Here is a 26286-nt window from a genome sequence, read left to right on the forward strand (position 1 = left end):
TGGATGGCCCAGCGAGAGTCCATCTCAAAAAAAAGAAAAAAAGAAAAGAAAAAGGAAAAAAGAATGTCTAAGTCTGGTTTTCATAGAAATAAGTGCAAAACAAGCCAGAGGAGTCATTACCAAACTAGAAAGAAGCCCAGGACCAGAATATGCAGGATTAGTGGAGGAGCCCAGTGCTCTTTGGCCTGACCACTTCTTGGACTCGGTATAGCATCATAGACAGCATTCAGTAAACATCTTTTTTCAAGAGGCATAGTAAAGAGCTACCTACTAAGAGTCCGCAAACCCTGTGAGACCTCAGATAACTTTAGTAGGAAATAACGAAGTTCTTGAGTAGCTTGAAGTAGAATCCCATTAGCTTCTAATGCTTCCTATATTTGTGCTCCATTCAATGAAGCAACTCTAGAGAATTTCTCTGAATCCTGTCACCATTAACACTGCCCACAAAAGTGCATTACCCATTTGATGAGTGAGACTCAGCTGTGATAGTCTACCTGTTTCAAAGCTACCTATAGTGTGGCACATTCTCTAAAGAAGGCAGAAGGCTTGAAGACGGTTTGTGTTGATTGAAGAACATTTCAGTGATGAGTTAGAATATTTAGACAAATTTCAAGGCTTAATTAATATATGAAATAAAGTAGTTCCAGAGATAAAGAGGAAAACCAAAGTTATAATCTATAGTTCCACTTACCTTCCTTGGTCAAGGCAAATATTACAAAAGATATGTCCTGCTTTTATAATAATCAGCTAATGGGAATGACTTTGAATTTCAGAACATATATGGGAATGTCTCAAATCTTTCCATCAACTTCAACTTTGAAGTGTGACTTTTTAAAATTAAAATATAAATCATTCTATTATTAACAAAAGTTTATCAAAAGTAAAAAGGCATTTGTAGATTTTTGAATTTTCTATTAAGATCTTTGCTGGTAGAGAAAAATAAAATTTTATTACTTTCAAGATTCCATTGTGTTTTTATGTTTGTGAGTAATAATCAGTGGTTCCCTGGTATCTCATTTCATTTTTAATTCCCAAAGCAGGCGCTAATAAGCAAATCGCTTTGTGGGTTTCTGTGAAAACAGCTAGAGCTTGCACAGTCGTCCCCTAGACAGAGGGAGGAGTGTGGCCTCTTGAAGTTCAGCAGATCTGCATTTGACTCTTGACTCTGATTAGCTGGGTGACCTTGAGCAAATTACTCCTGTAAGCCTCAGTTACCTCATCTGTAAAATAGGGATGATGACATCTGCTCAAAACATTGCTGTTGAGTAATTAGGTTAAATGAGATAAAAAGTGCCCATTGGCTCCTATTGGAACTCAGTAGGAGCTCATGTCTTCATGGTGTGTAAATGTGTACCTGGCTCCCATCCAAAAGAGTCGTCGTTGGATCAACCAACTCATGAGTGCCTCTTTATACTAGCCTGAGACTAAAACCACAATTTAAAGTGGGGTTTGTCCTCAAGAACCACTAGGGTCAAGAATTCTATGTGACTCAGGCAGATCAGCTGAGCACGGGAGAAAATACAGAACGTGCAGTCTAAGTACAGAGCTCAGAAGAAGCAACTTGCAGCCTATCAACAGAAAGGGTAGAAACACCCTGGTGTGTGTGCGACAGGCACAAATCATGTAATTCAGCAAGTCTACAAATATGTAGTTAAAGAAACAATATAATTTCTAAAAGCAGTAGCCTCGCAGCAAACTGTGAAGTTAGCAGCACAGAGGCAAACTGAGGCAGTCACTGGATTGGAGACAAGCTGATTTATGAAAGCTGCTTGAGTAATTGACCAACCTCTGCACAAATATGTTCCAGCTTACAAAGCCAGTATAAAGGAGAAAAAAAGCAGTCGAAATTAAGAGCATTCGTTAAGCTGTAAGTCCTTTCATTCTTTTGGATATATTATTCTGAATGCATCTTATAACATTTTCATTAATAAACTGCCATTTTAATTAATGATGAGGTTTCAGTCAACTGAATGGCATTTCTCTCAAGAAGCCCACTTCATACACACACAAAAGAACTCTGAAATTTTTCACTAAAGGAAAGGCCAATGTGATCCATCTAGTTGAAGAATATACTATTGCAATTAAAAAATAATTTAATTCCATTCGGCTCAACTCAACGAACATTTATTGAATATCTGCTGGAGGCCAGGGGCTAGCTGAGATTGGACACAGTTCTTTCCTTCAGAAACTCACAGTCTAGAGAGAAGCCAGGTGCATGAATAAGGTATTCACCTTTAACCTCGTTATCCCTGTTCTGTTCCTTCCCTTCTCTTCCTGGTAAGGCATGCTTATCTGCAAAAGACTTTCTACATGGAAAAAAAAAAAATATATATATATATATATAGGCATAAGCACACACACATATAAATATACATATATACCCTCCAAGTAGTTTCCCAGAATTTTTTGTGTGTATACAAATATTCATGTTCATATTTTTTTTCTAGAAATGGGACAATAGCGTTGTATTAATGTTGGTTTCCTAACTCCAACTTGCTCTCAAATGGTTCAGGAATTAGATATAATATATATTATAATATATTTAATATACTACATATATAACATTTAAAATTATTTTAATTATATATAATATAATTAATGTTAAATATAAATATATTTAAATTTTTAATTTTAATATTTATGTTATATTTAAATTTTGACTATTTATATTATATCTAAATATAACATATTTAATACGAGAGAGAAAACAAATATAGTGCAATGTTAAAAGTTAGGGAATCCAGATAGGGATGATATAGGAGTTATTCATACTATTTTTACAACTTTTCAAAATTATTTCAAGGTATATTGTGCTTGTAAAAAATTTTAAATAAGGGATTCAAGGCCTTCCTGGCCTCGATCCTGCCTTTCTTCAGCAGCACCTCCAGCCGTTCCGTCACCCCACATTTAATATCAAGTTATGTCCAACATCCTCCCGCTGTCATTCCTGATGCTGACTGCACGTTAGAGTAATCTGTGAAAATGTTGAAATATGCCAATAGGCAGGCCTCTCCCCAAACAATCAGATCAGGACTCCTGGGAGTTTGCTCCAGCCATGGTTTTTTCCAAAAGCATAACCTAGGTTGGGAAGCTTGGAGTCCCGCTTCCCGAACACCACGCGGGTGCATTCCTCATGCCTTGGTGCCTGCTGTTTCCAGTACTTGGAGGGCCCTTGTCCACCTCTTCAGTCCTGTAGGTTCCTAGTACTTTGTCAGGACCCAACTCAGATGTCACCTTCCTTAGTGAAATCATCCAGGCATCCCACACCCCACCCACAGGCAGATCCCATCCTTCCTGCCTCCTGCTATTTATTGCTACACACTCTCCTCCTTCTTGAGGTCTCCCACACTGTTGTAATGCCGTGTTTGCTCTGTCTCCCAGCCTACTGCAAACTCCTTCAGGGAAAAGTTCACATCATGTTTGCTTTTGTCATCAGCATGAGCCTCACATATAGTAGGATTATAAGAAATGTTTACTAAATTAAATGCAAACAAGGTTATACTTGTTGGAATGAAGTTATAACAAGGAGCTATGGGACACTCGAGGATGAGCTCTTACAGTGCAGGCGGCACTTGGGAAAGGAGATGGAGCTCACGCAGAATCGAAGAATGAATAAGTAGCTAAGTAGTTGGGCAGGAGAGGGAAGTGGGAACAGCCGGCCCCTTAGGCTGGTTGGAGTCTCGTGGAGTACATGAAGGAGGATGGCAGCTGAGGCCAAGAAGGGAGCCAGTCCAGACGATGAAGGGGACCAAGGGCTTTAGTCATCCTGGAAGCAGAGTGAGCACCTTGTACAGCGCTGGCACACAGATGCCCCTCAGTGAAGCATTTCAGAGAAATAATGAGTGAGTTACTTTTTTGCTCTTTTACTTTACATTTGGCAGGGGAGTCATGGGACCGGATTGAAACTAACCTTCTTCCCAGAAGAATGCATCTGCCCATACTTTCCCCAAAAATGTCAGAAGATTTACAGGTTTTCTAAAATGTATTCAGTGACCCTTCCCTCAAAATGATATGCCACATTTTAAGAAGAGGGATATATTTTCGGTTTAAGAAGGACAGGGTTACACTAGGATGTAAGGCAGGTCACTGAAAGTCTGTGAAGGACAGATTATAAGAGGTAAGATGCCCATTGGAGGACACCCTTTAAGAAGTCATCACAGGTGCCAAAGTGAAACCCAAGTGCCTGAACCAGAGGCACGGCAGAGCTGTGCCCAGGAGAGAACAGATGCAAAAGGTTACGAGGCAGTGCAAACAGGGAGCTTAGGTGTCTCCAGGCTTTCTGCCTTTGAGTGACCACGCAGATGCAGTGTCATTGGTCAAACTAGAAAATTCAGGGAGAGGACCAGACTTGTAGGAAATGATGAATTCCATTGTGTGAAGCTTGAGTTTGAGTTTCCCATGAAAGAACAAGGTGGAGTCTCCCTACAGAAAGTTGCAGATTGGGAGTGATGCAGATGGAGCTCTCCTAATGAGTGAGTGTAGAGTGAAATGGAAGAGGAGCAGGGGAGGGAAAACCTCAGTGCCCCAACATTTTCAGGATGCACCAAGGAAAAAGAGCCAATGACTTACAGAAAAGCTGAAAGAGGGGAAAGGAAAACCAAAGAGAGATTCCAAAGGCTCCAAGAGTTGAGTAAATCAAACAAGGGCAGAAATGGTCCTTTCACTTTGGTAACTAGAAAGTTGATGAACACTCAGTGACAGAAACTTCACTTCAGTGAATGGAGTTCAGGCCAAAATTAATGATTAGGAAGTGAAAGTGAGGAGACGAGAAGTTTTTCTAGAATTTCCCCAGTTAGACTGGGAAAATCTAACTGGACCTCTAAACAGCATTCTAACCTATTGGTCAGGCCCTCTTTCTTGATAAACCCTTTTTCCTTGGCCTCATTCGGACCTCATGTTCAAGGGGTCCCTGAGGTTCCCTAATTCCTTCCTCTCTGTTCTTCCTTTGCAAGCTCATTCCCCTGTCTCACTTTGAAAAGGTGACTTCTCAGGGCTCGACGCTAGGTCCTCCTGTCTTCTCTCTTCATACACTTCTCCCAGGGAATTCTATCCATGCTTGCATTTTAAATACCATCATAAAAATGATTTTAAAATGAATATTTCAGCCCAAACCTTTTTGACTCTTTGACTTCGCTTCCCTGATGCAAAGCACCTCAAATTTGACCTGTTCAAAGCTCAACTTTTTTGTTGTTGTTGCTGAAACAGCGTCTCACTCTGTTGCCCCGGCAAGAGTGCAATGGGGTGCCATGATGGTTCACTGCAGCCCCAATATCCTGCACTCGAATGATCCTCCTGCCTCATTAGCTGGGACTACAGGCTTGTGCCACCACACCGGCTATTTTTTTCTTTTCTTTTTTGTTTTTTGTTTTGTTTTGTTTTGTTTTGTTTGTCGCAACGGGGTCCCGCTATGTTGTCCAGGCCAGTCTGAAACACGTGGATTCAAGTGATCCTCCTGCCTTGGCCTTCCAAAGTGCTGGGATTACAGGTGTGAGCCATGGCACCCAGCCAAAGCTGAACTCTTGATACCTGCCATATCCCCAACCCCACCAAGATTGCCTGCCTCTGTGTTCCCATAATCAGAAATTGTCACCACCATCTATCCAAAAATCCATCAGTCTGTCTTAACACTCTTTCCTTCACCTCTTTAATTCCTAAACATCATCAGATTCTGTCCACTCTGCTACTCCAAACCATCATTATATTTATTCTGTCCCATTGCATAGCCTATTCAGTGGTCTCCCTATATCTCCTCTTTTCTCCCTCCAATGCATTCAGCAAAATGCAGCCAGAATGAGCTTTCAAAACTGAAATCAGGTTATGTCACCTTTGCTTAACACCTTTCAGGAGCTACCCATTGCTTTCTGTATAAAAACCAAAGTCCTCAGAATACCACGACCTTTCTCTGTAGCCTCACTTCCTACCACGGTCTCCCCTGAGGGTTTGTCATCTTGGCCTCCACTACATTCGTCCTCAACATTCTCTTCTTCCTCAGGGCCTTTCTTTGCACATACTCTTTTCTCTTCCTAGAATACCTTCCCTACCCCCAGTACCAGCAAAATCTCACTGGCCTTCAATTATTAACTTAAATGTAATTTACGACCTGCTAAATCTCCATCAGCTCATGGTTCACAGATGGCACTTATTACATATTTGAAAGAATGGATGAAAAAGACTGAGCACTAGCCAGAAGAAAATAGAGGTTCAGGGGAGGGGGACCTTTAAGATGAGAATGATTTAAAGCCAACAGCAATGAAATGATTTGCCTGACCAAGGTCAAACAGCGAGTTGGTGGCAAAGCCAGGGCTACAGTCCACAACTTTTGATTCCTGGCCTCCCCATGCCCCACACTAATCCCTTATTATATGTCTTAGATGAAGTTTGCTGTAGTGAAGCCCTCATCTCATTTGCTCTCCCCAAAGTATTCTCACATGTTGACCACCACACATACCAGGAATATGTATTAACACAGTTTCAGGAGCATGACCCAGGACATTCTGTAATAGATGAAAACTATCTTCCTGTTGAAGATCCTAGTAGAGTTGTTCAGTGGTGCTGCTCTGAAACTCCCATCCAAGAAGGCCACCTGGCTCCCACACAGTCAAGCCATAGCTGACTGATGTGTTTACGGAAATATACTTCACACTTGTGTCTTGTGGGTCGCACATGCCACTCAGGATAAACTTAGAGATTTTTCTTTGGCATTTTTTTCCTCCATTGTACAGATTCAGACATTTAAAGCTTATTACATAGAAACTGACCTAGAAGTGACCGGGCCTTTGGAGAGAATGGCAGGAAATTGGTTACAATAGATATGGACCCACCTGGGGAAACAGAACTAGTAGAGGTGAATGTGAACCCGTCCCAGGTCCGATGTTGTTAGTCCAAAAAGATTAGAGTAAGTTGAAGAAAACATCAAACAGACAGAATAAAAAATTCAGCAAGGAAATTCAGAGTGGTACACTTGGGGAGAAAAAGCAGATTTTGCCAATGTAAGACCAGGAGAAAAACTGGTTGTGCTTCAGCACAGCAGTATCTTGGGAGAATAACAAAACAAGTTTAAGCAGAGTTGTGCCGTGCAGATTGCCTGAAAGGAACCAGGCCTGCCTGATGCAGAATCATGATGCATGCAGAGGATGATGTCCAAGGTCCCCGGGAGCAGAACTCCATAAAATTCACTTAACTCTTTTACTAGGTGACTAATTAAAAAGCAGTTAATGAGAGTGATAATTCTGGGCAATGGAATTCAGCCATGAAAGTGGTTAATGACCTGAGGCTGCAGCTCAGGTCTGTGCCTCCTCTAGCATGATTCTGGCTCCCAGAAGCGCCTCCTAGACTTTAGCAGAAGCTGCACAGAGTTTCAAGAATCCGGGATATCTGGGAAGAGGTAGAAGAGAGCATTGGGCAACAGAAAGGAGTAAGCAAATATTAAAGGGTTTATTGACAGCAGAAAGTAAAAAGAAGGAAGCTCACCACAATGGAAGCTCAATTAATGTGGTTTGCTTGAGCTACTGCCTTGCTGACTGAAGGAGTGGATAGAGCATGTGGCAGTTTGCACAGTCTGGGAGACCTCGCTTCTCAGCTCCTTATTTAGTGATGTCATCTTGATAGCTTGAAGTCAGACAGGGTGGCAGTATTGACATCATGGGAAATAGGCAAAAACTATAAATCAGAATTTTTCCCTCCCCCCCAAGCCAGTTGTTTAACATCTACCAACTTACCACTGGGTCACTTCATTGAAATCCCTGTGGGAGCAGAGTTCCCTGGGGTTCTTGCCTTAAGAATAAACCTGAACGTGTTTTGGTTTTGCTTTTCTATCTAATTACTAATACACAGTGGCACTCTTCAATTATCTTTTATTACACAACCAGAGTGGCTCAGCATTTGTGAAGTCTCCTGGCAAACTCACCATCATTTCAAACATTGTTTCTGTGGGGAAGTTTTCCAAGTTGCAAGTTACTGAGCTTAAAATAAATGTTTGGGAAAGAGCCCATTTGGAAGTTAGGAGCTTTCAATTCTGAGTCCTGATAGGGAAGTTGGAAAACAGAAAGAATCATGCCAATTTTAAAATATAGGTTGCAAAATATAGGTTGCAAAATCCTAAGTGAAAAGGCAAAAGGAATAGAATTATTTAACTTGGAGAACAGAAAGATGAAGAGCAATTGAATAACGGGGGTGAGTGCCAGCTGTTTGCTTTTGGCTTCTGTTTCTCGTGGGGTTTTTTTCTTCTCCCACTGTAAGCCCCAGGGATTTGGTTAAACAAGGAGATAAATATCTTTGTGGTATTATTCTCGAATGGATAATTGGTAGATTTTATTTCAAACATCTGCAAACTTCTTTTCCTCGATCAGGGATAATTTACATATAACCTGTGTTGAGGACCAAGAAATAGTTAAGACAAGGTTACTTGTCTACTTGAAGGTTAATCGTCAATTTTATGATCCTGAGTCTACAGATGGCATAATGTATTTCAAAACTTTGAGAAACATGATATAATTAAGCAAATCTTTTTTATATCATAGAATATCTAAATACAGAATTTATTATTTTTCTATCAAAAATGAACATTATAAAACTTAGACTATTAGCATTATCTATAGTAGTAGTATATTATCCACATCTGTTAGTATTATCTATTACTAGCATCTATATTACAAGTACAAAACCTTAAATCAGGCATTCTAAATCAATACTTTTTGATAATTTTATGAGGAAAATGATGCTATTTTGGGCTTGTTAAAAGAGAGTTATTTTCAGTTATTCATTCAGAAGAGATGAGAGAATTGCTTTCTAAAAGATATTACAGTACCCTGATTTGGCATTTTCTTAAAGAGATGTGAAACAATGAAACGGCAGCTGTAAATCTGCCACTTGGAGCCTTAGAGGACTCACATCACTCCCAGGCCTTGGTTTAACAGTTGGTTTATGATGTGGTTTCAGAATAACACTTTTAAACATGGTATATCCCTTCCTACAAAACTGACATAAATCCATAAAGCTTTTAATGATGTCTCTAAAATACAGCCAAAGTATTCTCTGAGGCATATTTTTGGGTTGTTTATCTAAAATCTCTAGATTTCTGAATCTCCCTCCATGATCTGCCTTGGAATGGCTGTCTCCAGGGCAGCTGATACACTCATCATGTCTCACCCAGGCGGGGACCACTCAGCTTCGTGCCCCATCAGGTACATTATCCCGCCTCAGCTTCCACCCCAAACATCTCACACCCTTGTGCGCATAAGTATCCCTTGGGAACCTGCAAAAAGTGCTGCTTCTCCAGAACCTCTGAGCTAAATTCTGGGACTAGGCCTGGGGACCAGCATTTTAATAGGCTCCCAGGAAAGTGGTCCCAGAAATGATGTGACAGTCTCAGCTCTCCATGCTCTCTGACTCCAGTTCTGGCTCCGGGATGGAGTAACTGGAGAGAGGCTGGCATGTGGAAGCTGAGGTTCTTGCCGGTGGCACACTGCACCTGTCACTCAGGTGCTGGGGTCTCTGCTGCCCGGACCCTTCCCTCCCTAGGCCAAGTTCTGTGCTCCTCAGTCTTGCGTTTCAAGTGCCTCGTATGCGCGTCTCCTCCCGCCCATCATCCTGCCTGCCTCGCTCTGATTTGTTTGAATCTCCCAGCCTCCATCTCTAGCCTGCCTCCCACCCTCCCTCCAAGTCCCAGGTCCATCTCTTCTCACCCGCGCCAGTCTGTTCTCAGGTAATGACCCCCACATTCTCTGGCAGAAGCTCTCTCTGTGGCAAACTGAATTGCACAGTGTGTTTGCTCCAGGCGGCCCACCCCACCCGCCCTTCCTGATTTCTCCTCCCTCCCCTGTCCTCTGTTAGACACGTTTACAGAAGCTGGTCCTAAGAGTGTCCATCTGTCCCACCAGACTCTGAACTACTGAGGGCAGGGGTCACCTGTGCCTTCCTCGCTCGATCCCCAACACCCAGCTGAAATGTGGTGGGAGCCTCGGGGCTCTCAAATGAATGACTGATTCCATAAAAGAAGCACGTGAATTTTGTCCAGGCGGCATGATGCCTCGGACCTCAGACCCTCTCACTGCCAACACACTGTGCCTTCAGCTAGAAAGCTGCTCTTCATCCCCGCCACCTGTACTTGGCTACCCACCTCCGGCTCCCTGGGTCCCAGCTTAGATGTCTTTTCCCACAGCAAGTCTTCCACCACCCCTGTGTTCCAGGGGGCCCTGTGTCTACCTGATCCTGCACTTACCGCTCTGCATTCTAATAATCTATTTATCCGAATCCTCCTCCAGGTCTGGAGCTCCTTCAGAGCAAGAGTTGTCAGCACCCAGCATCGTGCCCAGGGTGCAGTCGGTGCTCAATAGATGTTTGCTGAAAGCTAACTCAGGACATTTAGGTAGTGAGATGGGGTTCTCATCACACAGCTGCTAAATAAACCGCCATAACATTCACTGTATTGTACTCACAGTGTTGATGCGTCTCCTCCCACAACCACTGCTAGATGGAAATCTCCTCACGGGAAGTGACTGTATTTTGTTCGTCTTCACACTTCCGTAAGTCAGGCAGCAATGAGCATGGATTAAGTAGCTGTTCAGTCCTATGTGTTCCAAGAAGGATGCTTTTGGCATGTGGAGCAGGAGAATTCTAATTTTTTTTTTTCTTTTCTTTTTTGGAGACGGAGTCTCTCTCTGTTGCCAGGCTGGAATGCAGTGGCGTGGTCTCGGCTCACTACAACCTCCACCTCCCGGGTTCAAGCAATTCTCCTGCCTCAGCCTCCCAAGTAGCTAGGACTACAGGCACCTACCACTATGCTTGGCTAATTTTTGTATTTTTAGTAGAGATGGGGTTTCACTACGTTGGCCAGAATGGTCTCGATCTCCTGGTCTCGTGATCCGCCAGCCTCGAGCTCCCAAAGTGCTGGGATTACAGGTGCGAGCCACCATGCCCGGCCCAAGAAAATTCTTAATTGCATAAGACAGCCCCACACATTGCAGGACACGCTGCTGTCCTTGCCTGTGCCCACTAAATTTCATTGGTATCCCAATCATTTTGACAACTACCCCACCTACAAAAGTTTTGGGGGTAAGAGGACCAGGAGGAAAATTGCACAGCATATAGTTGAAAAGCTACAGTTAAGTCTTTTCCTTACAACTTGGTCAGAAGCAAAGGACTCTGTAACAGTGCCATGGTGGATTGTATGTGTCAACGTAATTAAGAGAGAGAGGATCTCTGAAATATAAGATATTTATTTGGAAATAAAGCATTGCAATGGGAATATGCATGCCATAGTTAACTATGTGCATATTCAGGTAGGTGAAGACACAGGTTTTTAAAGGAAAAAAGGAGGAGGATTACATAATTGTTTTAAAATAATTATCCTTGGCTACAAAGCTCAATGACAAGGGTGACACTAGTCCAAGATTGGACAGGCAAATTCTGGGCAGATGTTCCTGTAGAAGTGTTTTGTGTTTTTTGTGTTTTGTTTTGTAAAGTTGCAATGGTGTTTGTGCAATGTTGTGCTTTTTGCAGAGTCTTTGTGATAGTTCTTGTGATCAGGCATTTATTCATGGCCTTCCCCAGCTCCATTTCTCAGGGCCTTTTTTTTTTTTTTTTTTTTTTTTTTTAATTAATGACTTCATTTTGATTCTGACAACTTTCACACATGTGTGTGGTGATGTGAGGTGGAGGACAGGAGGTGTCACCCTCAATATACAGTGGTAACCTGTCTTTGTAATAATGGTTCACTAATCTTTCCTGAGCACTTATATATTCCAGGCACTAAGCTATGTGTTATACAGTTTATTTAATCCTCGCAACCACCTATGAGGTCCCATTTTTTAGAGATGAAACTGAGGCTGAGAGAGTTTCAAGACATTGACCCAAGTTAACACAGCTGCTACAGACAAGGGCAAGATATACCCCCAGGCGTCGGACTTCACTGCTCTGTGCCGACCTCTTTAACAAGAACAAACATCAAAATTCTCAGATGGAAGACTCCTATTAAAAACTGTCCTCTCCCATTAATTTTAACGTAGAGCAATTTTGCAAAATATATTCTGCATAGTGTTAATTTAGTGGGATGTCAAGTGTTGTGAGATTAACGGTTGCATGGGCGATGGAGTGTAAGAAATGCTTTCAGCAAGGCCCTCGTAGAAGGCCGTGAAACAGAAACCATGAAGACCACAGGAGCCCTAAGGTGGCACAACCCTTCACAGTAAGTCAGGGGTGATTTAGAACATTGCTGAGCAAACAGCAGGGAGACCGGCAACAGGAGCTTGCTGGCCGTGAAGTGCCTAATATCCAGTAAGCGCTGCTCAGGCTCTAGGAAAAGGCTGATGCAGGAAGGGTTTCTTTCTTCTAATTTCTCAATAATAATAACAATAGATACTATTTATTGAGTAGTGATCACTCTCCACTTTATAGATGAAATACTGAGGCCTAGAAAAATTTGTTAAGTAACTTCTCCTGAAGTCATACAGCTATTTAGTGGTAGAGCCAAGTTTGAACCCAGTTCTCTCTAACTTCAAGACATGTGATTGTAAACCCTATACACAAAGCCTCTAGGGACCTAGGGTTTATCAAAGGCTTTCCTGTGTGAATATCCAAGCAAATTCTGTCTCAAAGAGGATTCCCCTATGGGTTCCTTGTACAAGGGATTTATTTTTGGCATATCTCTTCAACCTGACAATTAGTGCCGTGGTCTGAGTACATGAACTTTTTTTCAGGGTATGTAAATTTTTTGTCTTAGTACGTGTAATTTTTTTCTGGTATAATGTAAGTTTCTTAAATTTTACTTTCTTTTTAATTGTATAGATTTCCATATGATATGGTTTGGCTCTGTCCCCACCCAAATTTCAAATTGTAGTTACCATAATCCCCACATGTTGTGGGAGGAACCTGGTGGGAGGTAATTTAATCACAAGAGGAGGTCTTTCCTGTGCTGTTCTTATGATGATGAATAAGTCTCACAAGATCTGATGGTTTTATAAATGGGAGTTCCCCTGCACATGTGCTCTCTCTCTTGTCTGCCACCATGTAAGACATGACTTTGCTCCTCCTTTGCTTTCCACCATGATTGTGAGGCCTCCCCAGCCACATGGAGCTGTGAGTCCATTAAACCTGTTTTTCTTTATAAATCAGCCAGTCTGTGGTATGTCTTTATTAGCAGCATGGGAACAGAATAATACATCATACTTTGTTACATGCTTTTTTTTTTTTTTTTTTTTTTGATAAGAGTATTTGTGTTGATGCAATAACACCTTTGTCCATAGAACTCAGTCAGATGCCCTTCCTGGAGCCAGTGCCTGCACTCTATGAGCTGCTGGAGAGGTCATCGTAGGGTGTCCGCATCAGACCTCTCCTCATTTTTCAATTCTCTCTCTCCTTTATAATAGATGTTGGTGCATTTTTTGAAGAAGGGATGTGGCTACGATATAACTTCCAGGCACCAGCAATCAACGCCAGAGACTCCGGCAGCAGAGTAGAGAACTCTCCCGACCAGCAGAACTCCCACCCAGACCTGGCCCAGGAGGAGATCCGTTTCAGCTTCAGCACCACCAAAGCGCCCTGCATTCTCCTCTACATCAGCTCCTTCACCACAGACTTCTTGGCAGTCCTCGTCAAACCCACCGGTAAGGTCGAGGATACCCAGCCTCTGCCATTTAACATTTCGGCAGACAGAATGTTCTAGCAAGAGTCTATAGATTGTTCTTGGTTTGTTCTTTATTCCCCATGGGCCTTGCTGAGCAAGTCACATAACTTCTTTGAACCCCATTTCTCTCCATGAATATCAGGAAAACAGCTTGCCAGCTGGGTGAGTTGGAGCAAGGTGTTAGAGTAATAACGTTGATGAGGCATGTTGGATTCTTTACAAGAACGCTTTTTCATGAATCGGAGATAGGTTTGTGTGTGTGATGATTATTTTTTCTTCCTACTAAATAAACACATTCGGCTGGACACTGTGGCTCATGCCTGTAATCCCAGCACTTCGGGAGGCCAAGGTGGGTGGATCACTTGAGCTCAGGAATTTGCTACCAGCTGGCCAATATGGCAAAACCCCATCTCTACAAAAAATACAAAAATTAGCTGGGTGTGATGGTGCATGCCTGTAGTCCCAGCTACTCAGGAGGCCGAGGTGGGAGGATCACTTGAGCCCAGGGTGTCGAGGCTGTAGTGAGCCATGATGGTGCCACTGCGCTCCAGGCTAGGCAACAGAGTGAGACCCTGTCTCAAAAGAAAAAAAAAGACTAATAAGAAAGACTAATAAAAAATAAATACATTCACTAAATGTGCTAAACAGAGATGGGCTTTGAATGAGTAAAATTAATTTTACATGAATTAATTTTATCCTGATTTATGATAGTATGCCAGTAGGTTGTTACAGAATGTTTGAACTTTCAATCGGAATAGAAAATCAGAAATGTTTTCATTCCCAGTCCTCTCAGAACTTCAAATTCACAAAATATATCCCTGTCGTAAAGGTTCCTTAAAGCAGGAGGGCATTTTTAATTTTAATTTTTTTTTTGAAACAGGGTCTTGCTTTGTTGTCCAGGCTCGAGTGCAGTAGCAGGATCACAGCTCACTGCAACCCTAACCTCTCAGGCTCAAGTGATCCTCCCACCTTAGCCTCCCAAGTAGCCAGGACCACAGGCACACACCACCACTCCCAGCTAATTTTTTAAATTATTTGTAAAGATGGGGGTCTCACTATGTTGCCAGGTCTGGTCTTGAACTCCTAGACTCAAGAGATCCTCCTGCCTTGGCCAAACTGCTGGGATGACAGGCATGAGCCACCATGCCCAGCCCAGGGGTGGATTTTTACTTGTAATATCCTGGGCCATCTTGGTCATCAAACATACATGAAGCCAGAGAGGATCTCAGTGCATCTAAAATTGGCAGCCTGAGGAGAATATGCAAATGGGCTTGTGACCCTTCAGCAGTGACCTCTGAGAGACATCTAAGAAACCCTGGAGTGTACAAACCTGCTGAACTTGAGAAGTCCACTTCCTCTCTGAAAATGAATTCATACACGCTTAAAGTTCTAAGATCACTTTTATTTATCTATTTATTTATTTTTTGACATGGCGTCTTGCTCTGGCGCCAGGCTGGAGTGCAGTGGCACAATCTCGGCTCACTGCAACCTCTGCCTCCTGAGTTCAAGCAGTTCTCCTGCCTCAACCTCCTGAGTAGCTGGGATTACAGGTACGCGCCACCACGCCTGGATAATTTTTTTTATTTTTAGTAAAGACAGGGTTTCACCATGTTGACCAAGGCTCTCTTGACCTCGTGATCTGCCCGCCTTGGCCTCCCAAAGTGCTGGAATTACAGGCGTGAGCCACCACGCCCTGCCCTAAGATCACTTTTTTAATGAATAAAAATATTTTAAGAGCATGCAGGAACAAATCTCTCTAACTCACTTCCCATTAGAGCTGAAAATGTGGAGGCTTTCTCTCCCACTGCCCATCTTTTCCTGCCCTTCAGTGATTATTCCACTGTTATGGCATCTTAAAGAGCAAGAGTTTTGAATGGGCACTGTGGCTTGTGCCTGTAATCCCAGCACTATGGAAGGCTGAGGCAGGAGGATTGCTTGTGACTGGTAGTTCAAGATCAGCCTAGGCAACATAGCAAGACACTGTTTCTACCAAAAATAATTTAAAATTTAACTGGGCATAGAGGTGCACACTTGTGGTCGCAGCTACTCAAAAGGCTGAGGAAGGAGCATTGCTTGAAGTCGGTAGTTCAAGCCTAGCCTGGGCAACATAGCAAGACTCCATCTCTACCAAAAATAATTTTAAGATTAACTGGGCATGGTGATGTACACCTGTGGTCCTAGCTGCTCAGGAGGCTGATGGGGGAGGATCACTGGAGCCCAGAAGTCGCTGGAGCCCAGAAGTGCAAGGCTGCAGTGAGCTATGATCACACCACTGTACTCCAGCCTGGATGACAGAGCAAGAACCTGTCTCTAAAATAAAATAATTTTAAAACAAGAAAAAAGGAAGATCAAGATTTTTTCCATGGGAGCCAGAACTGTTATTAGTAACGTAATTCAGCTTGAGTTTTAAAAAACAGTAAATTAAACTCCCTCTCTGGGAAATGCACTGTTGCTTAAAAAGATGGAGGAAAAAGTATGTTCCCTAGGATTTTCCCCTTCTGAAATTATTCCTAAAGAAATAAGCCAAAAGTCAAAGATTCATCCTGAAGATGTTCATCCTAATGTTAACTATGAAAATAAAAATTGAAAAGAACTTGGAAGTTCAACTTTAGTAAAATAGTAAAAGAGGGAGTCACCATTTTATGGAATATTATGTATCTATTAAAATATTTATGAACAGTGATTAATGACATGGAGACATTTTATGTGATATTATGTTAAACCAAGAAAACAAAAACAAGATCCAGCCTTGAATGTGAAATATTAGCTCCGTAAAAAATATATGGATAGAAAAAAAAGCAATAACGTGAACACAAAAGTATCTGGTTGGATTGTGGATGATTTTTTTTTCTCCTGAGCAATACTTTTGTATGAATGTCAAATGCTTTATTCAGAAAGATGAAAATAGTAAATAAAATCAGAAAGTGAGGATAAAAGAGAGACAAGTATGGAGCCCCTGCTCTTCAGGAGTTCATCAGTTTATTTCTCCTGGGTCAGGGTCGATAGATTTTTTATCCACCGATGCTCACTACCCGCATGGGCCAGCCTCCGACTGGGCAGATAAGAACCTTGGGTTTCTTCTCAGGTCCCTCCCCAGGAGGAGGGCTCTCACCTGGAGACTGTCAAGAAGTTGATGAACACATTCCCACGCACGCTGTATTGTCTGCTCCTCAAGTCATTGCCACACTAAAATTTGGCCCTCAACTGTATTCACTACCTCACATGCCCACTGCTACACACCCACTGCTGCTGTGCCCTCATGCCTGTGTGAGGTCTTTCATTGTCTGCAAGGGCTTTGATCAATGGATTCCATATTAATGGCCACCGTTCAGTGAAGCTCACTTTGTGCCCAAAGCCATCCTGAATGTTGCCATGCATTAATTCCCATGAGCTACACAACTCTATGAAGTCGATACTGTTGTTGTTGCCTTTCTACAGATGGCAACATGTGAGTACATGGAGGCTGAGTGACTGGCACATTCAGAGGATGTTGGGCCAGGCTGGGGTTTCTCAGTCTGGATGTCTGGTTCCGGGCCCTGAGCTCCCCACCGGCCCCACTCTCTAGCACAGGCATCTCTGGAACTCTCAGTGTGCTTGGAAAGCAAAGCTGGGTGGGTTCTGTCTCACTATTGCAAGCCCATCCTGAAACTGCTGGTGAAAATGCAGCTTTTTCACCCTTCAAATACAACATGTTTTTATTAATTGAAGTTTAAAGTTAGAAAAAAAGGAAATCATTAGGAAAACACATCAGTAAGGTCTACGCCAAAATATCGGGAAAAAGCTACTAGAAAGTCTACTAAACACCCTGGCATCACTCACATTTCACATATTGAAAGCTCTGCTCACTGTTCTCCAGAGCCAGCTGCCCCCAGCACCACCACTGCCCTCAGACACTTGCATTCCCAGGCTCAGTGTCCCTCACCAGTGCTCCATCCTTCCCTGCTCTTGTGGGTCACCCAGGCAAACAAGTCCTGTGGATCGAACTCATGATGGCCTTTTCCTCCCCACCACTACTCTCTCAGGCAAATATCTTTTAATTACTAATATTGTTCACATCATGGTGTCCATAGAAAATTATTATATTTGAATGGTACCTGGGTAAATGGATGAGGTCATGTTTTGGAGGCCAACTGCCCAATGACTCCAGCTGCCATCCCCTTTTGCAGGTCTGCCACGGTCTGAGGGGAGCCTTGCTCCTGTTACCCCATCACCTATCTGCGGGACAGCAGTGGGCTTCAGCTCGTTGGCTGGGAAATTCTCTCCCAATCCATCTCTCTGCTTCCAGACTCTCCCCCTCACCCATTTTGACCACAGCCAGCATTGCTTTCCTTTATATGGCGTCTTATTTTCTGTTGCTTATAACAGAATATCTGAAACTGGGTAATTCATAAAGAAAAAGAACTTATTTCTTATAGTTACAGAGGCTAAGATGTCCGAGATCAAATGGCCAAATCTGATGAGGGCCTTATTGCTGGTGAGAACTCTCTGCAGTTCTGAGACAGCGCAGGGCATGACATGGTGAGGCTAAGCACGCCAGCTCAGGCCTCTCTTTCTCTTCTTATAGACAGTCCCACTGCCATGAAAACCTATTAATGCATTAACCCATTAACCCATTAACCCATGAATCTATGAATGGATCAATTCATTCATGAGGACAGAGCCCTCATGATCCAGTCAACTCTTAAAGGGCTCACCTCTCAATATACCCACATTAGGGATTAAGTTTCAACCTGAGTTTTGGAGGGGATGTTTACACCATAGCATAGGGATATTATTTAAAAGGGATCTTGTATAATGTCCTTATTAAACACTCAGTGGTGCCCCATTCCAACAAAACCAGGAGAGATTCCCCAGTCCCACAAACTTTCAAGTTCGAGACCCACCAACCTCATGGGTGAGAGCTTGGCCTGTAGAGCTGGACCGTTAGGTTTGAGGTCGGCTTTGCCTTTTGTGAGTTGTCTTGGGCAGTCAATTGGCAGCTCCATGCCTCCATTTGGTCATCCATAAAATAGTGTCTCCCTCACAAGAGTATTGTGAAACGCAGATGACAATATACACGGGTCAACAGTTATTATTTCCCAGGTCCACAGATTCAATCTACATTCTAACACATATTCAGCACCCCCTACTCTTTGTTTTTGAGAAGCTCATCACCCCTCAAGCACTCTGTGGTCATATGTGCCCCTGACCTTATGCTCACAATGCTCCCTTACCTAGAAATGCCCCAACTTCCTCTCTGGCCAGACGCCTGCCTTTCATTCTAGGCTGAGATCAAGTCCCACCTCCTTTTGATGACTTCTCCTTGCTTTAAACTCCTATTCCACTTACTTTCAATGTCATTTGTTTGGCATTTAATGTACTGTATTGTTATCTGTCTCTGTTATAAATATCCCCTGTCTTCCCAGAGAGATGAAAAGCTCCCAGCACTACATCTCCTGCCTACGATAGGTACCCTGTAAGTGTGTGCTGATGATAATGATGATGACCAGGAGAGAATAAATCTGTTAAGCATGTTATTTGCTGCAGCCAATAAAAGAGCAGTCCCTTATAACTGCTTTAATTCACTTGGGAGATGAACATAAGACACGGAAGTGAAGCACCTCAGCATTTGAATAATATTTTATTTTAATGGAAAAATACTAGCATTCTTCCTACCATCATTTAATGGTCCTCTTCTGCTATTATCTGAAAGGAATAAATACATCATTTAAATTTGATTATTCAAGAATATCACCATTACTGTTTATAGATAGTCACATAGATAGTCACTATAGTTTATATATATATATTTACATATAATTTATATATAAATTTAAAGTTCCAACTCATCTTTCTTTCTCAAAGCAAATAATTTCCGCTGCCATTAAGTGAAGCAGTTATAATAATTTAAAATCATATTTACAAAGGCCAAGAAGGACAGAAAAGAAAAAAAAAAGAAAACAATGCTGATTTTAATAGAGCTGAGGAACATAAAGGGACCAGTGACAAAATGACAGCAGAGAGGGAAATGTCCAGCGTGTTGCATAATTGCTGGTTCCTCCAACCTCTAGGCCTCTGTGTGTTTGTATCCTCAGAGTGACACTCATATTGCCTGACCCATGCGAGGGGATGGGCATGGCTTTATGTATTATAAGTGGAGTCTACACTTGTAACCAGGCAGAAGCCTATTTTCAGACCTTAAAAAAATGTGCTTTGCACAGGAAACTAAATACATGTGTGCTGAAAAATGAATAAGAGATGAATCAAGACAGTTGTATATTTAAGAAAACTGGCTGGATGATATGATGTCAGAGCACCAGAAATAAGGCAGAGAGTAAAAACCTAAGACAACTTGTTTTTTCTGCGTGTTGCCAAACAACTGCCTGATTATCTCCTTCACTCCCAAACAATTGATTATCTTAATGCTATTGGGTAAAGGAAAAACAGAGTAAACACTGAGGGGTGGAGAGAGAAGCAGCTCAAGAAGTAGGAGCAGCATATTCAAAGGCCCTAAGGTCGGAGGAGATCATATTTTCCAGGGAATAAGAGAAGTTCATGGTAGCTTGAATGTAAAAAGTGAGAGAGTGAGTGGCATGATTTGAAAATAAAGTAGGAAGAGGAACGCACATCAGACAGGGCATTGCAACCTCTATTTGGAAAGTACATCTTCATTCTGTAAAGAATTGGAAGGCTTTGAAGGATCTTAAATGACCCTATAAAATAATCAGTTACACATTTTGAAAACACGGGGAAGAAGAAGGTATAGAAGCAGGGAGATTGTATTCGTCCGTTCTCACACTGCTATGAAGAAATACCTGAGACTGTGTAATTTACAAAGGAAAGAGTTTTCATTGACTCGCAGTTCCCCATGGCTGGGGAGGCCTCAGGAAACTTACAGTAATGGTGGAAGGGGAAGCAAACGCATCCTTCTTCACATGGCGGCAGTAGGGAGAAGTGCAGAGCAAAGGAGGGAAAGCCCCTTGTAAAACCATCCCACCTCATCACAACTCAGTCACTATCATGAGAACAGCACAGAGGTAACTGCCCTCATGATTCAGTTACTTCCCACTGGGTCCCTCCCACGACACATGAGGATTATGGGAACTACAATTTAAGATGACATTTGAGTAGGAACACAGCCAAAGCATATCAGAGACCATTCCCTTGTTTATTCAACAAATATTTATTCCACTCCTACTGTGCATCAGGCACTATTCTAGACATTGGGAATAGTCATAAATAAAAGAAACAAAAATGCTTGCTGTCATGGAGCTTACCTTTGAATAGGAGAAGGCAGACAATAAACAAATTGGTACAATCTATAGTCTGTTGTGTGCAAAAACTGTTATGGGGAAAATATGAGGCAGAAAAGGGAGTGCCTGGCTATGGGAAAGGAGAGGGTAAATTCCACTTTAACGAGGAGGTCACAGAAATGATCACTGAGAAGAGGACATGAGAGCAAAGACCTAAAGGCATGAGGGCATAGCCATGCAGAGACCTGGGGAATGAGCATTCTGAACAGAAGAACCAGTGACTGCAAAGGCCCTGGGGTAGGAACAGGAAGCCAATGTGGATGGTGAGGAGTGAGCAAGGAGGAGAGTAAAAGGAGGTTAGGTCAGCAATAATGAGGAGATCACATAGAGCCTGGTGAGCCATTGCTGGAACTTTGATTTTTACTCTGAGTGAGACGGGGAGCCACGGGGATTTTGAGCAGAGGATCACTCTGACCACCGTGTGGTGAGGCCCCTGTGTCTCTCAGGGTCAGAGGCCCAGTTGAGATCAGGGAAGGTTGGAGTAGGACAAAAGCTAGTATAATCCCAGCAAAAGACGCTGGTGGCTTGGTCCAGGGGGTAGAGATGGAAATGGTGACAACTGGTAAGATCAGAGCATGTTTTGAAGATCAAGCCAAGAAGACTTGCCATCAGATGACACCATCAGATGACACATATCATATAGGAGAAAGAGGACAGTCAAGACTTTTGGCAAGAATAACTGGAAGGATGAATTGGCAATTAACCGAAATGCGGAAAACTGCAATGGAATACTTTTGCAGAAAAAGATCAATGCTGTGTTGCATATGTTGTGTTTGGGGTTGCCAATAAGATATCTGAGGGAAATATCAAGTAGACGGTTTGTGAAAAGAGTCTGGAGTTCAAGAGAGAAGTCTGACTGGGGTACGAATTTGGTGTCTGATGGGCTTACACCTTATTCAAAGGTCCTACATGGGATAGGATTGTTGAAGTAGGTAGTTAGACACGAGCAGGGCAGAAGAGGGTGCTCCCTCCTGCCAACCACCAAGAATGTGAGACAACCACTGGGTGATGGTCAGGCAGTTGCTAAACTGTCTTCTCTCTAAAATGATAATTGGCTGCAGCTGGCACCAAGGAACGACAGTTTCTCAATAGAGAGAAAACATCTGGAGCTGGTGAGCAGCAGCTTCCCAGTAAGATCTTGGGAGTTGGGCGAGCGGGCCCAAGCATGCACACTAAGAGGCAAAATGGTGGAGTTTAATGGGTATATGATCTTCCTCTAGGAACACTCAACTAGAAAAGGAAAGACGCCTCAAATGAGCATGCGCACCCCTTCAGTAAACACCTGTGCACGCAGCCCCTCCCACGTGCTTGCAGGCCACTGCGCAGGCAGACAGCCCGCCCCAAGGGAAGAATCAGGGGAGAAGAAACCAAACCCCAGAACTATGCCAATGTATAAAACCCCAAATCAAGGGCCAAACAGGGCACTTGGATCTCTCAAGTCGCCCGCTTGGCCCTCTTCCAAGTGTACTTCCTTTCTAAAACTTTTTAATAAACTTTCACTCCTGTTCTAAAACTTGCCGCAGTCTCTCCCTCTGCCTTAAACCTACTTCTGCCCCTCAAGCCGCATTCTTTCCTGGGAGGAGGCAAGGATCAAGTTTGCTGCAGACCCTTAGGGATTTGCCTTCAGTAACAGGATCACCATGGAAACAGGCATGAATACAAAAGAGACTATGCTTCAGGGCTGTCTTTGGGGACTGCAAGAGTAAAGTGCCCCAAAATGAGGGAAAAAACAGGTAGAGAAGGAAAACCAAAAGAGGGCGTGCTGGAGGCCAGGTGCATCCAGGAGGTGAATGAACTCTGTACCGAATGAAGATGAGGCCTGAGAGGGACCATTGCCTCTACTTCCCCAGGGGTCATGGGCCCAGCAAGAGACCATGGAGCAGGGAAGGCAGAAGTGAGACAGAGGGCTCGTGCTAAAATTGAGATGGGTTTGGAGGCAGCGAGTGTACCCATCTCTTTCCATGGGATTCGGAGCAAAGAAAAGCAAAGGAAGAGAGGCCTCATTTGAGAGTGAAATGAGGTCAAGAGCAGTCATTTTTAAAGAGGAGGCTGACTAAGACCCACCATCTTCTGCAATCCAGGCCGAAGATGGTGCAGGTAAAGCACGTGTGAGGATGAACCAGGAGCTCTGTGTGGAGCTGCCTCAGCCAGGGAGCAGGCTCCCTCTGGAATTCACACAAGGGCACCGCGGGTGCCAGCACAGAGCCTGTGGTTACCGAAGTGGAAAAGAGTGGGGGAATTTAGATAGATTTAGGAGACGAAAATCCAATCCACGGTGCTTAGTTTAAATGCCAGAGGCAAAGGAGTCTAGGATGACACACTAAGGTAAAACTCAGAAATAGTGAAGGTTTGTTGAATTTCATTTAGAAAACAGAAATAGGAAATGTGATTAGCTCTTGATTATTCTAACAAATGTTCCTTTGAAATCCAAGAACATGGCAAGTGTAATGTTAAAATGCCTAAATAAGGAAGAGTACTGTGTGTGTGTATGTGTGTGTGTGTGTGTGTGTGTGTGTGTGTGTGTGTGCATGAGAAAAGTCTGAAAGCAGATACTCCCAAGATGTTTAGAAAAATTATCTTTGGGTGGTGGATTTCAGGTGACTTTCTTTTATTTTTTTTCTTTCTGTTTACTTTCTATGTTTTAATTAGCATGTTTTATTTTGTAACTTAAAAATCAGAATATCAGTTTTGTGCCCCTAAAAAGCAAATGAAAGGTGACAAATAATCCATCGGGTGATTTACAACTAGTCAAATTCTTGCTAGATTGCTGGCTCCATTTTTAAGCTCTGAGATGTCAACATGAAAATTCCAATTTGAGTAACAAATGAGATAAAATATTGATGTCTTTAAAACTCATACCTAAGATACAACATTTATGCTTGCAGATTAACTAAAAGCAGAATCTACATTGTCATATTAGTCATTTTGAATTCTTTTTATTATTGGGAAGAAGCAAGGAGGAAAAAAAGAATATGCTGTTGAGGCAAAGTGAGCTATCACTGAGGGCAAAAAGGGACTCAGGGGACCTGGGAAAGCCATCTTTCCCTTTGATTTGCATTTGGTTAGTCTGTAACCTAAAATAAAATGTATTACTTGGTCTCAATGAGGCCACCCAAAATCTCATCTTTAAAAACTATGTTTCACTGGGCACGGTGGCTCACACCTGTAATCCCAGCACTTTGGGAGGCCAAGGCAGGCAGATCATGAGGTCAGGAGGTCGAGACTATCCTGGCTAACACGGTGAAACACCGTCTCTACTAAAAATACAAAAAAAAAAATTAGCTGGGTGTGGTGGCTCATGCCTGTAGTCCCAGCTACTCGGGAGGCTGAGGCAGGAGAATGGCATGAACCTGGGAGGCAGAGCTTGCAGTGAGCCAAGATCGCGCCACTGTACTCCAGCCTGGGTGACAGAGCGAGACTCTATCTTAAATAAATAAATAAATAAATAAATAAATAAATAAATAAATAAAACTTTTTTAAAAAACTATGTTTATTTTTAAAGTTGTATGCTCATGATTCTTTTATATGCCCAATGTCACACTTTGCTGATGGGCTGAGAACATCCCTGCACTCTGCATTTGTTTTTTTATTTCACATAGTATTTCGTGGAGCCTGCAGACGTCTCCTCCCTGCAGTCCTATATTGTATATGCTCTCATTCTTTGTGTCCAGGCACAATCCCAGCCTGGATCATTGAAACCATTTGCATCTTCAACTTTGAGACGACGGTCACTGAAGTTCACTGAGGGCAGATTGTAAATATGGGCGAGCCTGGTGCTGTCAGCCAATATGGGTCAGTAGGCCTCTGAGCTCGTGAATCCAAATTCAAATCTTGAATATTATCTGTGGATGTCAAGGGAGGGGTGAAAGTTTATCAGAAATTGAGCCACCGGTCGCGGTGGCTCACACCTGTAATCCCAGCATATTGGGAGGCTGAGGCGGGCGGATAGCCTGAGGTTGGGAGTTCGAGACCAGCCTGTCCAGCATGGTGAAACCCTGTCTCTACTGAAAATACAAAAATTAGCCAGTTGTGGTGACAGGTGCCTGTAATCCTAACTACTCAGGAAGCTGAGGCAGGAGAATTGCTTGAACCTGGGAGACAGAGGTTGCAGTGAGCCAAGATCGCACCATTGCACTCCAGCGTGGGCAAGAGAAAGACTGTCAAAAAGAAAAGAAAAGAAAAGAAAAGAGAAGAGAAGAGAAGAGAAGAGAAGAGAAGAGAAGAGAAGAGAAGAGAAAGAGCAGGGGTGGGGGGATGTGATATTAAAATGAAATTTAGGGCAAACAAATTACTGAGCTTCTTTCTTTTTTCTTCTATAGGAAGCTTACAGATTCGATACAACCTGGGTGGCACCCGAGAGCCATACAATATTGACGTAGACCACAGGAACATGGCCAATGGACAGCCGCACAGTGTCAACATCACCCGCCACGAGAAGACCATCATTCTCAAGGTATACATACGTGTACATATAAATTACATATAACATCACATTATGGTCCCTGTCCCTGTAATGCTTGGCCATTGGTTTCGTTTTGAGGGGACAGAAGTGGAAGAGATGCTTTTTACACTTTCTCCTACAAGTGCATAACTAGTGAAGTAGAAATATATAGAATTCTGACAAGGAAAGACAACAATGAAGTTGATGACATATTTTTAGGGGGAAATAGAATGAATGTTTATTCCATATAGTCTTTCTGGTTTTCCCAGTTCTAGACCCACGTATCTATCAGTTTACTGCTTTTATCCATCGCACCATCTTTCTTCGCCAAGCTCTCAGACATCTGAAACTTACCGTGTTTCCCAGCAAAGGTTATTTTGGTTTCTCTGACCTACTTCTTTCACTACTCCAACACAATACGAAGAGCTGTATTTTTTCCCCCTCTCTCTCTGCAGAGCCTTTGCCTTAAAAATCCTCAAAACACAGTCCTTCCCCAGAATCTCAGACTCTGGTTGTAGGCTTTCAGCACACAAAGCAATGGTTTTATTATGACACTCAAATTTTATTTCAGGTTCATTGATGACCCCTGCCCCCACCACAGATTTTTACAGTGAAGAAACCAGCTTGGGCAACACCATGAATAAAACATAATGTGAGGAGGTCTCCCTGGGAGCTAGGCCAAGAGATCAAGAATGGGAACTGTCACTGCATTCTCTAGAAGGAGTTCAAAATAGATGCCTGTCAGGACAAAGAACAGCAGGAGGACGCTGTTTTGTCAGTAAAGTGGAGTGTCATTTGGCAGGGGTTCAGCAGCCTCTCAGACCTCATTCTGATTCGGCTGGATGCTGTGGGAAGTTCAGGTTGCAAAGAAAAGGCAAAAGCCCTGTCTCTTTTGAGCACTGGGGGATGTCAGATTCATAACTTGATATGGA

At 42.8% G+C, this 26286-nt stretch overlaps 1 protein-coding gene across 1 annotated transcript in view; it reads left to right on the forward strand.

Moving 5' to 3' along the window:
- Positions 1 to 26286, forward strand: part of CNTNAP2 (contactin associated protein 2) — a 2249322-nt gene that overhangs the window by 2038572 nt on the left and 184464 nt on the right. Inside the window, exons 19-20 of the mRNA XM_001094652.5 lie at positions 13365 to 13601; positions 25233 to 25366. Coding sequence (XP_001094652.1) covers positions 13365 to 13601; positions 25233 to 25366 — 371 coding nt within the window. The remainder of the gene's footprint in view (positions 1 to 13364; positions 13602 to 25232; positions 25367 to 26286) is intronic.

The sequence above is a fragment of the Macaca mulatta genome, chromosome 3, assembly GCF_049350105.2.
Source record: "Macaca mulatta isolate MMU2019108-1 chromosome 3, T2T-MMU8v2.0, whole genome shotgun sequence".
In the NCBI taxonomy this organism is placed as follows: Eukaryota; Metazoa; Chordata; class Mammalia; order Primates; family Cercopithecidae; genus Macaca; species Macaca mulatta.